The sequence below is a fragment of the Rhinopithecus roxellana genome, chromosome 4 (assembly GCF_007565055.1).
Source record: "Rhinopithecus roxellana isolate Shanxi Qingling chromosome 4, ASM756505v1, whole genome shotgun sequence".
Classification (NCBI taxonomy): domain Eukaryota; kingdom Metazoa; phylum Chordata; class Mammalia; order Primates; family Cercopithecidae; genus Rhinopithecus; species Rhinopithecus roxellana.
In genome coordinates this window covers 146,038,876-146,053,583 of record NC_044552.1, presented here as the reverse complement: position 1 = coordinate 146,053,583, position 14,708 = coordinate 146,038,876, and the positions used below count along the sequence as shown (strand labels likewise).

The following is a 14,708-nucleotide window of genomic DNA, read 5'->3' as shown; positions in this document are numbered from 1 at the left end:
TATAAAAAGACGGAAGTGGATGAATATTCTCATTATGTTATGCTAAATAAGCTCATTTTTAAATACTTACTTTTTAAAGGTTGACTCCTTGATATATTTTTACAGTATTAGATTATGACTAAAAACGATGGTGGCTTTCAAAGGTAACCACATTATTATTGAATTTGTTTTCTTCTTCCATTCAGAATCTAAAAAGTAACTTGTACTTCTATTTTGTATAGCCCAGATTTTAGTACAGTTTTGAATACCTGTTTAAACCGAGGTTTTAGTAGACTTCTAGACAATATGGCTGAGTTCTTTCGACCTACTGAACAGGACCTGCAACATGGTAACTCTATGAATAGGTAAGATGATGTATAAAAATGTTATACTAATGAATGCTCTAAAAAAATGGTGCTTTGCCTGTCTTTTTGTTCCAGATAACAACAAACCTAGTAAATTCGAGTGCCTCATTTTTTAACAAATTAAAAGCAGAAGCTCCTTCTTGGTTTCAGTATTAAAACTTGCAGTCTTCCAAAAACTTTGCCACTATATTGAAGTACTTAAGTTGTGAAATTACCTTTCTATAAGTTGAATTCCAATTATTGTTTTTTTTTTTAACTCTTTAGAATACAAAACTCACAATGTATTTCAATTTTAATGCATTCTCTAATGTTATTCCATTACTGCAGGCCATTTTGGTCTGCATAATTCAATACTTTGGTCCTTATAATAACCGGACATTGTTGGTGTAGATTCTCATTTGATGAATTAGCTCCTATAGTTCTACAAATACTTAAATATATTCATTCCAGTCCTTATTATAGAATTAGGAACATTTAGTTAGTGCAATTGTTAGTGATTTTAATCATAACTATTACTAAATCATGGACTTCTGTATGCCAGAAGGTATCTTACGGTTTTTTTATCTTTATTATCCCAACACAAGTATCTTTGGTCTCATATTAGAATTTACACTCTTTAAGGATTTCTATTTTGCCATTTTTTATATCAAACTCAGAATATAACAGGTACTAAATTAATGTTGACTGACTGTAAACTCATTCATTAAAATTTGAGACACATCCTTTGAAGTATCTTTAATTTTTTTTTTAATTGGGGACACAGTAATTGATAGGCAATATGTATGTGCAATATCCAATTTAATTCTTAAATGCATAGGGCCAGAAGTTATTTACCCAATTCTCTGAGACCCTTCTTTATTGTACAGAGAAGATTAATTTGACGTTGACAGTAAGCATTTGGAATGCTTACCGACATAAAGTTTGTTTTCTGAAGTAATTTAAATATCAATCTAAAGTCTTAAAAAAATGTTTAAGTTATACAAAAATAAATTTTGGCTCAAGACCAGTCCTATATACTGTATAAATCAAGGTGCTCCAATTAATAAAATTTCACTATAACCTGTATATAGCAAGATATTCGTTATTTCGCAAGTGGTGATACATAATTATAATAGTTATTTTAACATAAGCACATACGTGATTTTGTACACTGAAGAATTGTAAAAATTATACTACAACCACATCAGCCATGATTGTGTTTGTTTTCTGAACTATAGAATTCATTATCTACACTTTCATATACAACCTACATGTGCTACCTTGAATTGGAGTTTTATTCCTCAATTACATTTTAAGCCTCCTCTCAAAAGTCAAAGACTATCTTGTGCCATTTCATATCTCTTTACTCATACAAGGCACTCAGTAGATATTTTCTATATAAGTTTTTCTATTTCATTTCAATAATCAACTTCATGCTCCATGATTGAACGCTAGAAACGTTTCCATCAAGCCTATTGCCATCATTGTTTAATATGTTGTGAAAGTCTAGCCATCATAGTAAGTAAAGAAAAAACAAATGGCTAAGGCCTGTAATCCCAGCACCTTGGGAGGCTGAGACGGGCGGATTGCACTAGCCCAGGAGTTCAAGACCAGACTGGGAAACATAGGGAGAGACCCTATCTCTACAAAAAATATAAAAATCAGCTGGGCGTGTGGCACATGCCTGTGGTCCCAGCTAATTGGAAGGCTGAAGTGGGAGAATCACCTGAGCCCGGGAAGTCAAGGCTGCAATGAGTCGTGATGGTGCTGCTGCACTTCAGCCTGGAAGAACCCCCCGCCAAAAAAAAAAGACAGAAGTAAGGTTTTTAATTATTGGCAAAGACACAAAGTACATTATTTATGTGTATTATGATTAATAAGCCAGACCTCTGAAGAGAATCAACTGAAAAATGAAGTAAACTAATAAAAGCTTTGATGTTTTTATATGTATGTATATAAAAATATGCAACATATATGTATTATATGTATTACATATGCATATAATATAATGGATATTTAAAAGTCAAAAGTGCAAATGAAATCCAGAGGTATATTACAATAATAATGGCAGCTAATACTTTTTCCATGTGCTAGTTTGATGATAGGTATTTTTCAGAATGTATCTCATTGAATTCTTACAATAATCCTAGGAAATACGTGCTAGTATTCTTCATTTTCCAGGTGAGGAGACTAAGACACAGAAAAATTAAATAACTTCAGGTCAAGTGGTAAAGCCAGGTGTTCAATAATGTCTATCTGAGATAGATTTTTAATTTTTCTCCAAATTTTTAATTATTCTCCAACACTATGATTAATTAAGGTTTAAGAATGTAAGGAGGGTTAAAACTAGAAGAGCTGTTTTGGTAATCCATAACATTAATAAGCTAATAAGATAAAAAAACATTATCTTCAGTGTTGCTGAAAAGACATTCAATAAAACAACATTTACTTTGAATAAAACCTCTTACTAGAAATAAAAAATACATTTTTATGTAATAAAATAATATTTGAGTCAGGTGTGATAGCTCACATCTGTAATCCCGATGCTTTTGGAGGCCAAGGCAGGAAGATTGCTTGAGGCTAGGAGTTCAAGACCAGCCTGTGGAACATAGCAAGACCCCTGTCTCTACAAAAATTTTAAAAACCATCAAGAGGATTGCTTGAGCCCCGGAGTTCAAGGCCACAGTGAGCTATGATCTTGCCACTGTACTCCAGTCTGAGTGACAGAACAAGACCCTGTCTCTTAAAAGTAAAAAATAAAAAAGAGTATTTGAAATCAAAAGCTAATATACTTAATAGTAAAACTAGAATGATTTCCATTAAGTTCAAAAACAGTATAAAGATGGTCACTATTGACAGATTATTCAGCATCATTCTATTATTCTATCTAATGGAGTAAGGCTAGGAGAAGACCAATGTTGAGATCCAATTAAGGAAAGCAACTGATTTTTTTCTATACTTGTATCTTGAAAATAGGTAACTTTTACTATTGGATAGTGAAAAAAGAAGGAAAATAGACAATTTACTGAGTGTTCTTACCATTTTAATAAACTGTTAGTTGACTGTTGGTTTTCTAAGTTAAACTCATGCTATCTTTGAAAATGATATCGGCCGGGCGCGGTGGCCCTAGCCTGTAATCCAGCACTTTGGGAGGCCGAGACGGGCGGATCACGAGGTCAGGAGATCGAGACGATCCTGGCTAACATGGTGAAACCCCGTCTCTACTAAAAATAGAAAAAACTAGCCGGGCGACGTGGTGGGCGCCTGTAGTCCCAGCTACTAGGAAGGCTGAGGCAGGAGAATGGCGTGAACCCGGGAGGCGGAGCTTGCAGTGAGCTGAGATCCGGCCACTGCACTCCAGCCTGGGTGGCAGAGCGAGACTCCGTCTCAAAAAAATAAATAAATAAATAAAAATAAAATAAAAATGATATCAGCTTTGAAAAGGGAGAAGAAAATGCTATTGTTACATGAAGGTGACAGACTTTATACTTAGAAACCCAAGAGAATCAACTAAAAAGTGTAAAATTAGCCTTCCAAAATTAATCTATAAATATAATCAAAATATTATCAAAATTCTATTGGAGATTAGAGGATGGTTGATTTTTTTCATCTTAAACCTGACAAATGATAATAAAGGTAATCTGGAGGAATAATGAAGTGAGAATGTTTAAGCAATTACTGGAAAAGAAGAGCAATTAATATGCTTTTCCTGTATAATATATAATATAAGGTATAATTATTAATGTTACTCATAAAATAATAGGTAAGTCAGTGAAATAGAATATAAAATCCAGAAGTAGCCCTAAAATATGTAGGATGCTAGTAATGATTGTGGGCAAAATATACGTTGGTAACACAAATAACAATTAGTCATTTTACAATGACTAATAAAATTCAGGAGGTTTAAACCTTTATACTAAGTAAAATCAAATGAACTGATCGAAAACAGGTGAATCTTTATGTGACCTCAAGACGGAGAAGGTATTTCTAAGAATGAAACTAAAGAACTTTATATAAAATAAGGATAGGTTTGACTGTGTAATTTTTAAAACTTATAGATCAAACAAGCTTTTATAAGCTTTTAATCAATATTAAATGCAAATAATATATAGGAGGAAATGTTTGCTCTGTGTGTGTGTATATATATATACACATATATATATAAAATACATGAGTGTAATGACGTTATATACAGAACTTTTGCACATCAATTAAGGGAGCAAACACCTAAGGAAAGACAAATTTTCTTTCTTAGAAAATATGCATCAAAGGCACAGATAATTCACAAAAGAGCAGATGGAAATGGCCAATCTGTTAATCTAAGATGTATTGAACACATGCTGTGAATCAGGCACTGTATTAGGTTTCTGTTCCCATGGATCTTACAGTCTAGTTGGGGAAATAGTAAATATAATCGTATAAACTATGAGAAGTATTATAAAGGAGAAGAACACTGAATATATAATAGAAAAATTTAAACAAAAGTGGACAGTCAAGCAGTTTTCCTGAGGAAATAATTTGAACTGAGAACTAAGATTGGAAGCGATTAAATATGACCCTAGACAGCAGTGGGGCAGTTGACATTCTGGGCAGAAGCCACACGGCAGCGATTTTGAAGCCACCTAAGTATGCTTTAAGACCTGTAAAGAGGCTGGCGTGGTAGCTGAACACATAGAACTAGAAAAAGAGTGGTGTCAGACAAAGCTGGAAAACATAGCACATACAGATATGGCCTGTCATCTGAGAACACTGGAAGGCCGCTGGAGAGTTTTGAGCAGGAAAGTGATGTAATGGAATTTACATTGTATGATTTCTTTGACTGTTTGTGGAGAAGGAATTGGGGAAACAGGGATTGGGGCAAGACACAGCAGTGGATGAATGAAGACTTATTAATCAATTCAACAAGTATGTATTGGATGTCTGCTGTACACAAGACCCTTTACTATGTGTTGGGACAATACAGTGCATAAGATAGACCTGGTATGTAACCTCATGGAGCTTCCATGATAGTGAGGGGGAGACAGAGCAATCAAGTAATCAAAATCGTGATAGATTTTGAGAAGTGCTACAAAGGTACCATGAAAAAAATAATGCCTGCTTCCCTCAGGAATACATAAATCTTCCCACATCCTTTATTCTTTTTTAAGCATTGCCTCAAATCTCAGCATAGCACACTGGTTGTACACCCTAGCTTCGGCACTTGCATGATATTTAACAGGAAATTTCTAGTGCAGCCCTAGGTTGAAATGTATGAGATATCATATTTAATAAGACTAAATATACAAGCCCAACACAAAAATGAGTCTTGTTGTTTAAGTCATTATATCACATACCTACAGTGATACATACATGTATTCATTTATGCATCCAACAAATGTTGTGCTCTAACAAGTTAAAAAGTTGTTGCTGTAGTCCAGGCAAGAGATAATGCTCAGCTTGGAATCTGTTGGGCAATGGGAAGAATTCTTGGCGCTTCTTTATTTGGATATAGGCAAGAGAAAGAAGTGAAAAGGATTTTCAAAAGATTTTAAGATCATTGAAAGATTTCTTTTGAGAAATCTTTAGAATATCTGATTGGATATAGACAAGAGAAAGAAGTGCCAGGGATAATGCCTATATTTTCTGCTTCTAGAGCCTGATAGATAATTGTGTGGTTCACTGGAGTAAGGGGGAAATACCCAACATTGTTAGTAATTAACAGAAATGCATATTTAACCTGTAAGATATCATTTTCACCTATCAGATGTAGAAAGATTAAAGAAAAGGATAATGTTGGATGTTGAAAGAAGGCATAATGGAGCAGATACAGTCATACCCTTTGACCCAGTGATTTCATGTTTATACAAAAAGTTATTTAGATTAAGAAAATTTAGGCAAAAACTGAAATGCCCAACTCTAGGGAGCTCATGATATAAATTGTCACAGCTAGAGGACAGATTACTGTATAGTCATTAAAAAACAATCAAACACTTTAGAACTTTTAATAAGATGGAAAATACTCCTAACAATAAAAATGCAAAAACAGTATGCTTAGGAGGTTAGAGGTTTTTGGTAGACACAACAAAACAAAGACGTGTAAAAAAAAGCCAGAAGAAATTGGTCATGATGTCAATTAGAGTTGTTATTTCTAAGCGATAGAATTGTGGGGTTTTTTTTCCTTTTTAATAGATTTCCAAAAATATTCTTCAATGGCTATGTATTACTTTTATAATTAAGATGTTAAAGTCCTATGAGGTCATTTCAGAAAATAATCATAACTGTGATGATTTTTCAGTCTTTCCAGTGTCAGCCTGCCTTTAGCTAAGATAATTCCAATAGTAAACGGACAGATCCATTCAGTTTGCAGTGAAACGCCTAGTCATTTTGTTCAGGTAAGGAGAAAGCTTGGGAGTGTTATTAAAAGCAAATTGTATTCATGGTGGTGGTCATGTGTGTCTAAGATAAACTTAAATTCTCTGCTGAGATGTTTTTTCAAAAAAACACAGAACTTGGAACTACATGTAGAGTGTGGTAGAGTGTCCCATGAGAGTAATAATGGATCATAGCAAATGTGTAAGTTTGGAGTATCTTTCTCTGTGTTGTCGTCCAACACTGTGGGACTACATTTTAGATCAGGTGTATTATAGTGGTCAGTTGAATTTATATAGCATGAATGTTTTGCATTAAGTTGTGCTAGTAAGAAGATTGAGCCTTGAGGCAGATCAAGGATCCCATTCTACACATTTTGAGGAAAACTAAAAAAAATTTTTGGAGAAGTAAGTCATTTTAGTGATTAATAAAATGTAACTGTTAATAGTGCATCAATAATATGCTCACTAAAAGTTCCATAAACAGTGGGTCATTTAAATGTTTTATCAGACAACCTGTAACTCCATCTTCTTTCTTCATTTCCATTTGGAATGCATTGAGTAATTCAGTAATTCATTGAGTCAGACAGATATTATAAACAAAATAACTGAATTTCTAAGTCATGTGCAAACTTGAAAACTGTGTTATAAGTTAAAAAATTGTTTGCAATACCAATTGCAAACTGCTTCAGTAATGTACAATGAGAAGAGACCCTGTGGCCTAAGAATAAAGCTGACGTCGTCTTAGTGTAACTTGTCTCAGATAATGTAGTATCCTCTCTGTAGACTTTTTACTCTTGAGAATGTGGAGAGCACTGAGACTAAGAGTTTGTTTCCTCCTTTCACTGTGGTGTCATCAGCCTGTCCTTCACATGCACATTTTCCTGCAGTGGACTCTTCAGTCTTCTCTTCTCTTTCTCACCCATAAGAGCTGGACACTCATATTGCAGAAGAAATAGTGAATAAGACTGATCTCATTTTACTGAATTTTAAGCTTCACATCTATATCAATATGAGAAAAAGGTCATAAATTGGGGCATTTAAACCTTACCTTTACCTTTGTCCTCTTCTGTAGAAGTCCCTGACTTGGCCAGTAGGCTGTTCATTTTGACAGATGAGTGGAAATGACAACCAAGCATAAAGCATCATCAGCCTTAATGCTTAAATTTTATGCAGTACACTTTAATTAAAATTGATATAATTGATAATAAAAACAAATGTTTCAGTATAGTAAAAACACCATTGATACTAATGTTTAGTAAAGTTTTTTAGTGTAACTGGATGTATATTAAATGTATATACTAGACCATTGATTGACAAGGCTATAACAATTATAGTTTAATTTTTTAGACTATAATTTATGAATTAAAATACCAAGTGGTCTTCTTAATGTATGCTCTACTATTTCCACTTATCTTTTTGTAAAGCCTTTCTTTGCCTTGATTAGAATGTTAATTTACATAAAATTAATCCTTTCAAATTACTGCTATTACTTCAACTACAATGGTGTGTAGGAGAGCCTATTGTGGGAATGCTGTAGAACAGGGATTGGCAAACTGTACAGGGCCAGATAGTACATACTTTATGCAACATACATTCTCTACAGAAACTATTCATATCTGCTCTAGCAGTGTGAAAACAGTCAGAAACATACATGAACAAAAGAGTGTGGCTGTTTCAACAAAACTTTATATACAAAAACAGGCAGCAGTGGATTTGGCCCACAGGCTGTACTTTGCTGACCCCTATGGTAGAAGATACTAGGATGGTAGTTGGTAAAGGTAGGGAGAATCAGAAAACAATCGAGAGAGGTATTTTTTCAAATTATTTTCAAATAGCTTTCAGATAACATAAGCAGATTGCTTTCAGATTAACATGAGGAAAGAGCTTTTATAATGTGAACCAACCCTGTGATACATAATTTTTATCTCAGACTACTGAAAACATCCTAGAAGCTGCATCAGGATACAGTATTTGAACAGATTGAAGTCTTTATTATAAAGCTGATATAAGCTAACTATGACCTATGAGCCAAATCCAGCCAAGCACCAGCTTTTGTAAGTTTTGTTGGGTGACAGCATGCCCATTGGTTTATGTGTTGTTTATGGCTGCTTTTGCACTACAATGGTAGTGTTTCTCAGACTTGTCCATATACCTCACATACAGTGTACCCAGATATACCACAGTCCTCCAGTGTTTAAATCATTTTTAGTGTATAAATTAAAGATAAGATCCTTAAGATTAGAGTTTTTTCATAACTCTAAACCAAAGCACTTTTATTATCAAGTATAATCTAAATTATGAAAAACAAGCAGATTGTTCTATAATATGGCTGATGGCTACTGTTAATAATTTGTTGTGCCAAAGTGAATGTGGACCTGTCTGCTACTGTTCATGCTGTTGAGCATTGGACGTGTCTGCTACTGTTCATGCTGTTGAGCATTCAGCCTGCATTTTCTAAGGCTGACTTAAAACTATTATTATTTTTTTTTTATCTACTGTAACTATTATGAAAGCTTCATTTGTATCATGTGTTTTACATGATTTGGCCTTCATTTGAAAGATTTTCTGTCTCTGTTCTTTTCTCATTAGCACAAGACAGTTAAAGTAATGTTACTTAAAGCCAATAAGAGCATAAATATAAACATGCCCTAAAATCAGGAATCAGGAACAATAGTAGGTTATATGTTTTATCTTCTTTTTTTTTTTTGAGACGGAGTCTCGCTCTGCCGCCCAGGCTGGAGTGCGGTGGCCCGATCTCAGCTCACTGCAAGCTCCGCCTCCTGGGTTTACCCCATTCTCCTGCCTCAGCCTCCCGAGTAGCTGGGACTACAGGCGCCCGCCACGTCGCCCAGCTAGTTTTTTGCATTTTTTAGTAGAGATGAGGTTTCACCGTGTTAGCCAGGATGGTCTCGATCTCCTGACCTCGTGATCCGCCCGTCTCGGCCTCCCAAAGTGCTGGGATTACAGGCTTGAGCCACCGCGCCCGGCCTTATCTTCTTAATAATCAAGAGCGTGCTTGAGTTTTCTTTACATTTTCACAGAAATCAAAACACAAAATTTCCCCTCAAATTCTTGGGCCCCTGAAAGCATGTCTGTAAATTCTGGTTTGAGAAACATTGATCTAAACCTGTTTCATTGAACACCTAGACTGAATACTTGAAACTAAATAACATCAAATTCTCTGACGAGATAATTTAACCATGAATTGATTGAGATTAGGACATGTCTAAACCTCACTTGGATTTTCCGATACTTAAGAAACAGATCACTAGGGCCAGGTTTCCTTCACATTTCAGAGGCTCTCAACCTTTTCTGTCATGGACCCTTTCACAGGCTGGTGAAGCCTATGGACCCCTTCTCAGAACAATATGTGTAAGTGCATACAGTAAAATACATAATTAAAGAAACCAATTATATATAGTTTTCAAAATTTCTTTTAAAATTAAGTTTATGATATAGCAGTATTGCTTCTTTATTCATGCATTAAATACCAAGATATAATGAGAGTTCTGATAACTTCCACAACTGTCATATGACATGAAAATGCCTGTGATTTCTATTGAAGACAAAGTCATACAACCTGCTAATATCATCACAGTTTGTTGCCTACATTCATAATTGAAAGATACCAGATTTTGGTTAGAAGTTAATAAAAATGAAGATGTAGTTTTTTCTTATCTTTACATTCGCAAATCCCTTGGGGTGTTAAGAACCCTTACACTATAGTGTGTATGTGGTTCATGTATGTGTGTATATGTAAAATATGCACTTGCTACCTATATTCATACCATATGTTAGATGTTCTAGAAAGTAATATGCCCTTAACCATGTTATGTCAGCTTCCAGCAAAAGTACCTTTACTCCTATAGTTATTTATTCAACAGATAGTTATCTAGCACTTGACATACACAAAAATTCATTTGAGGACTATTTGGGGTTTTTGTCCCTCAAAGTCACACTTGAACGCTTATGATACCATCATCCCTCATATAAGAACCTAAATAATAACTATCTTCTAGAATTTATTACAAGAAAAACTACTCATTTTCTTAAATGGTTTGCCTCTTGGCCTTTACCACAAAACTTAGAACTGAATTCATCGCTTGATTGCAGAAATTAATTCAAATTTTGTATACTTTTTGCAAACTATAATGTTACATTATCATCTTTGCTAGGATCTGTTGACAATGGAGCAAGTGAAAGACTTTGCTGCTAATGTGTATGAAGCTTTTAGTACCCCTCAGCAACTGGAGAAATGATTTTTCCTTCAAGAAAATCTACAGTGGGGATTCATTTACTTTTTGAAATACACTGGGTAAATCACCTATACTTAGAGTAACAGTTTGTTATCAAAATGTCTGATAAAATATATTCTTAATAAAAGTCTTCATTTCATAATGAAATCAATTTATTTGGCATCTTAATATATTTTTTTAGATTCATCAACAGACCAGTTTTTGTGGGCACATATATGTACACATGTGCAAATATCAGAATTGTTAATGATTTGTTACACATGGACATTCGTTCCAAACTGACTAAAAATCAATGTAGATATTTTATATACATATATATATGAATATGAAATTCAGTGTACTTTGCCATATTAATACTGAGGAAAAAATCTGTTGGAGATGTAGGTCTAGGAATGTGTGAAGTTTGGGAAAATATGCTATTTAATTATAATGTTCCCTAGACTGCTGTAAACAGAAGTTAATCTGACTTTTCTCCAGCTTCCCTTCCAAATAATAAATTATTTGTCTCAAATATACCTTGATGGAGGACTTTTTTATTCTTATGGAAGTAGTAAATTTCAACAACTATGATGAACTATTTTTCCTTTGCTATTTCTTCACTATATTTTTTAAGGTTTTATTAGCAAGCCTTAGAAAGTTACATATTGATTTAGAGACTAAAATTGTGTTGATGCTGTTTACTCACCTAATTACATAGTTTTAATCCTTTGTATGTACTTACATAATTTTAAAAACTTACTTTGTATTGATTTTGAATACAGTGAAAATCTTACTGCAATAAACTATTTTAGTAAAATATTGTTTTGTTGAGTTAATATTTTTCAGCTATTAATTTACTTATCCCATAGCATTTTTGTTATTATTTCGGAAGAGAGAGCATGCTAGTTTAAGTTTCATTTTAATTGGTCGTGTCGTGTACTTGGTGCTTTTTTGTTGTTGTTAACTTGTTCATTTAGTAAAAAGCAAATAGCTTTACTTTCTGGAAAAGAAATAATTCATTGTCTCTAGTAATACATCTGTAATTCTTCATTTAGAAGGGTAATTAGGGCAAAAGTAAATCATTATGTATCATTAGTATGTTGACATATATTTTCAGTAACATTGTTTTATGTTCCTCCAACATAACATGTAGCTGAACAGTAGAAGGTAGAAAATAAATGAATGACGTCTCTTCTAAGGCCAGCTAGGCCTGCAGCTGACTGCTAGGGAGTTTGTGTCTAGAATGTTTTTAAAAATAGGTAGCAGAGCCATAGCCCTCAACATAGACCTCTGAGCCCACTGGCATTGTCTCTGAGCAGAAGATGGCTGTGCCACTCACATATGCTAATCTTGGCAAATCTGCCAAGCATGTCTTCACCAAGGGATATGGATTTGGCTTAATAAAACCTGATTTGAAAACAAAATCTGAGAATGGATTGGAATTTACAAGCTCAGGCTCAGCCAACACTTAGACCACCAAAGTTACAGGCAGTCTGGAAGCCATGTACAGATAGAGCGAATATGGCCTGACATTTACAAGGAAATGGAACACTGACAACACTCTAGGCACCGAGATTACTATGGGAGATCAGTTAACATGTGGACTGAAGCTGACCCTCCATTCATCCTTCTCCCCTAACACTGGGGGGAAAATGCTAAAATCAAGACAGGATGCAAGCGGGAGGACATTAACCTGGGCTGCGACGTGGATTTGGACGTTGCTGGGCCTTCAGTCCGAGGCGCTCTAAGTGCTGGGTTATGAGGGTTGGCTGGACGGCTACCAGGTGAATTTTGAGACCACAAAGTCCTGAGTGACCCAGAGCAACTTTGCGGTTGGCCACAATACTGAACTCTAGCTTCACACTAATGTGAATGACAGGACAGTTTGGCAGGTCCAATTACCAGAAGGTGAACAAGAAGTTGGAGACTGCTGTCAGTTTCTCTGGGACAGCAGGAAACAGTAACACTCACTTCGGAATAGCAGCCAAGTACCAGATCGACCCTAAAGCCCACTTCTCCACTAAAGTGAACAACTCCAGCCTGATAGGTTTAGGATACACTCAAAGCCTAAAGCCAGGTATCAAACCGACACTGTCAGCTCCCCTGGGTGGCAAGAACATCTATGCTGGTGGCCACAAACTTGGTCTAGGACTGGAATTTCAAGCATAAATGAATGCTGTAGAATTGTTTAAACCATTTTGCAGCATAGCTGCCTTCAGAATTTAGTGTATATTTTAATGTATGGGTTGCAAGTATTGCTAAATGTCATGTTGGACCTCCAGGTTAAAGATGATTCAGCTTTAAGATGTTACCCTTTCAGAGGTACAGAAGAAACCCAGTTCCAAAAAGTTCCTTTCAGTGGTAGATTTGGGGAACTTGGTGGCCCCTGTAGAGATGCCAGGTTTCTTTTTTATCTAGAAATGGCTGCAAGTGGAAGCTGATAATATATAGGCACCTTGTAAATTCATATTGAGTAAATGAATGAAATTGGGATTTCCTGAGAATTGAACCTGGTTTCCTAACCATAATTGATGAGAGGCTCGTTGCGTGATGGTGTGTACAAACTTACCTGAAAGGGACCTTTTTAAGACGTCTTCATGACTTGTTCCCATCCCAGTTCTTCATTACCTCTTTTACACAAAAAGATCTACAGGGTGTGGTCACTGTTTCTTTTGTGCTGTTTTGGGGTAGAGGGTGGATGTGATGAAACCAATAATTCAGGACTTAATTCCTTCCTGAGTTGTGTTTTTTTTTGTCCTTGCATCAGAGTATAAAACAGCTTCCAGGAGCTCCAGCTATAAGCTTGGAAGAGTCTGTATAACTGTAATCACAGGTGACAGCACTCAGAATCTAAATTGGGCTTATGTGGTATTCTCACCACTCTATTTATTTTTTAGCAGTTTAATGGATACATTTTAGAGTCTTCCATTTTGTGTGGAATTAGATCCTCTTCTTCAAATGCTGTAATTAAAAAAATAAATCTTGAGCAAAATATTGAAAACTTAAAAAAAAAAAAAGTCTGTTCATATCCTTTGCCCACTTTTTGATGGGGTTGTTTTTTTCTTGTATATTTGTTTGAGTTCTTTGTAGATTCTGGATATTAGCCCTTTGTCAGATGAGTAGGTTGCAAAAATTTTCTCCCATTCTGTAGGTGACATTCATACAGCCAACAGACACATGAAAAAATGCTCATCATCACTGGCCATCAGAGAAATGCAAATCAAAACCACAATGAGATACCATCTCACACCAGTTAGAATGGCAATCATTAAAAAATCAGGAAACAACAGGTGTTGGAGAGGATGTGGAGAAATAGGAACACTTTTACACTGTTGGTGGGATTGTAAACTAGTTCAACCATTCTGGAAAACAGTATGGCAATTCCTCAAGGATCTAGAACTAGATGTACCATATGACCCAGCCATCCCACTACTGGGTATATACCCAAAGGATTATAAATTATTCTACTACAAAGACACATGCACACGTATGTTTATTGCGGCACTATTCACAATAGCAAAGACTTGGAATCAACCCAAATGTCCATCTGTGACAGACTGGATTAAGAAAATGTGGCACATATACACCATGGAATACTATGCAGCCATAAAAAAGGATGAGTTTGCGTCCTTTGTAGGGACATGGATGCAGCTGGAAACCATCATTCTTAGCAAACTATCACAAGAAGAGAAAACCAAACACCGCATGTTCTCACTCATAGGTGGGAACTGAACAATGAGGAAACTTGGCCTCGGGAAGGGGAACATCACACACTGGGGCCTATCATGGGGAGGGGGGAG

The 14,708-nt window shown here is 35.3% G+C and overlaps 1 protein-coding gene and 1 pseudogene across 2 annotated transcripts in view; both read left to right on the top strand.

The window, feature by feature from the left end:
* The window catches only part of PEX3 (peroxisomal biogenesis factor 3), a 46,777-nt gene extending 35,048 nt beyond the window's left edge, over window positions 1-11,729 (top strand). Inside the window, exons 10-12 of one of the 2 annotated variants that reach the window (XM_010362687.2) lie at window positions 222-344; window positions 6,598-6,694; window positions 10,849-11,729. In XM_010362687.2, coding sequence (XP_010360989.1) covers window positions 222-344; window positions 6,598-6,694; window positions 10,849-10,932 — 304 coding nt within the window. In that variant the 3' untranslated portion in view covers window positions 10,933-11,729. The remainder of the gene's footprint in view (window positions 1-221; window positions 345-6,597; window positions 6,695-10,848) is intronic. The other variant, XM_030928917.1, reaches the window with a different exon arrangement.
* Window positions 11,730-11,980: 251 nt separating this feature from the next.
* Window positions 11,981-13,398, top strand: LOC115896924 (annotated as a pseudogene).
* Window positions 13,399-14,708: the final 1,310 nt, after the last annotated feature.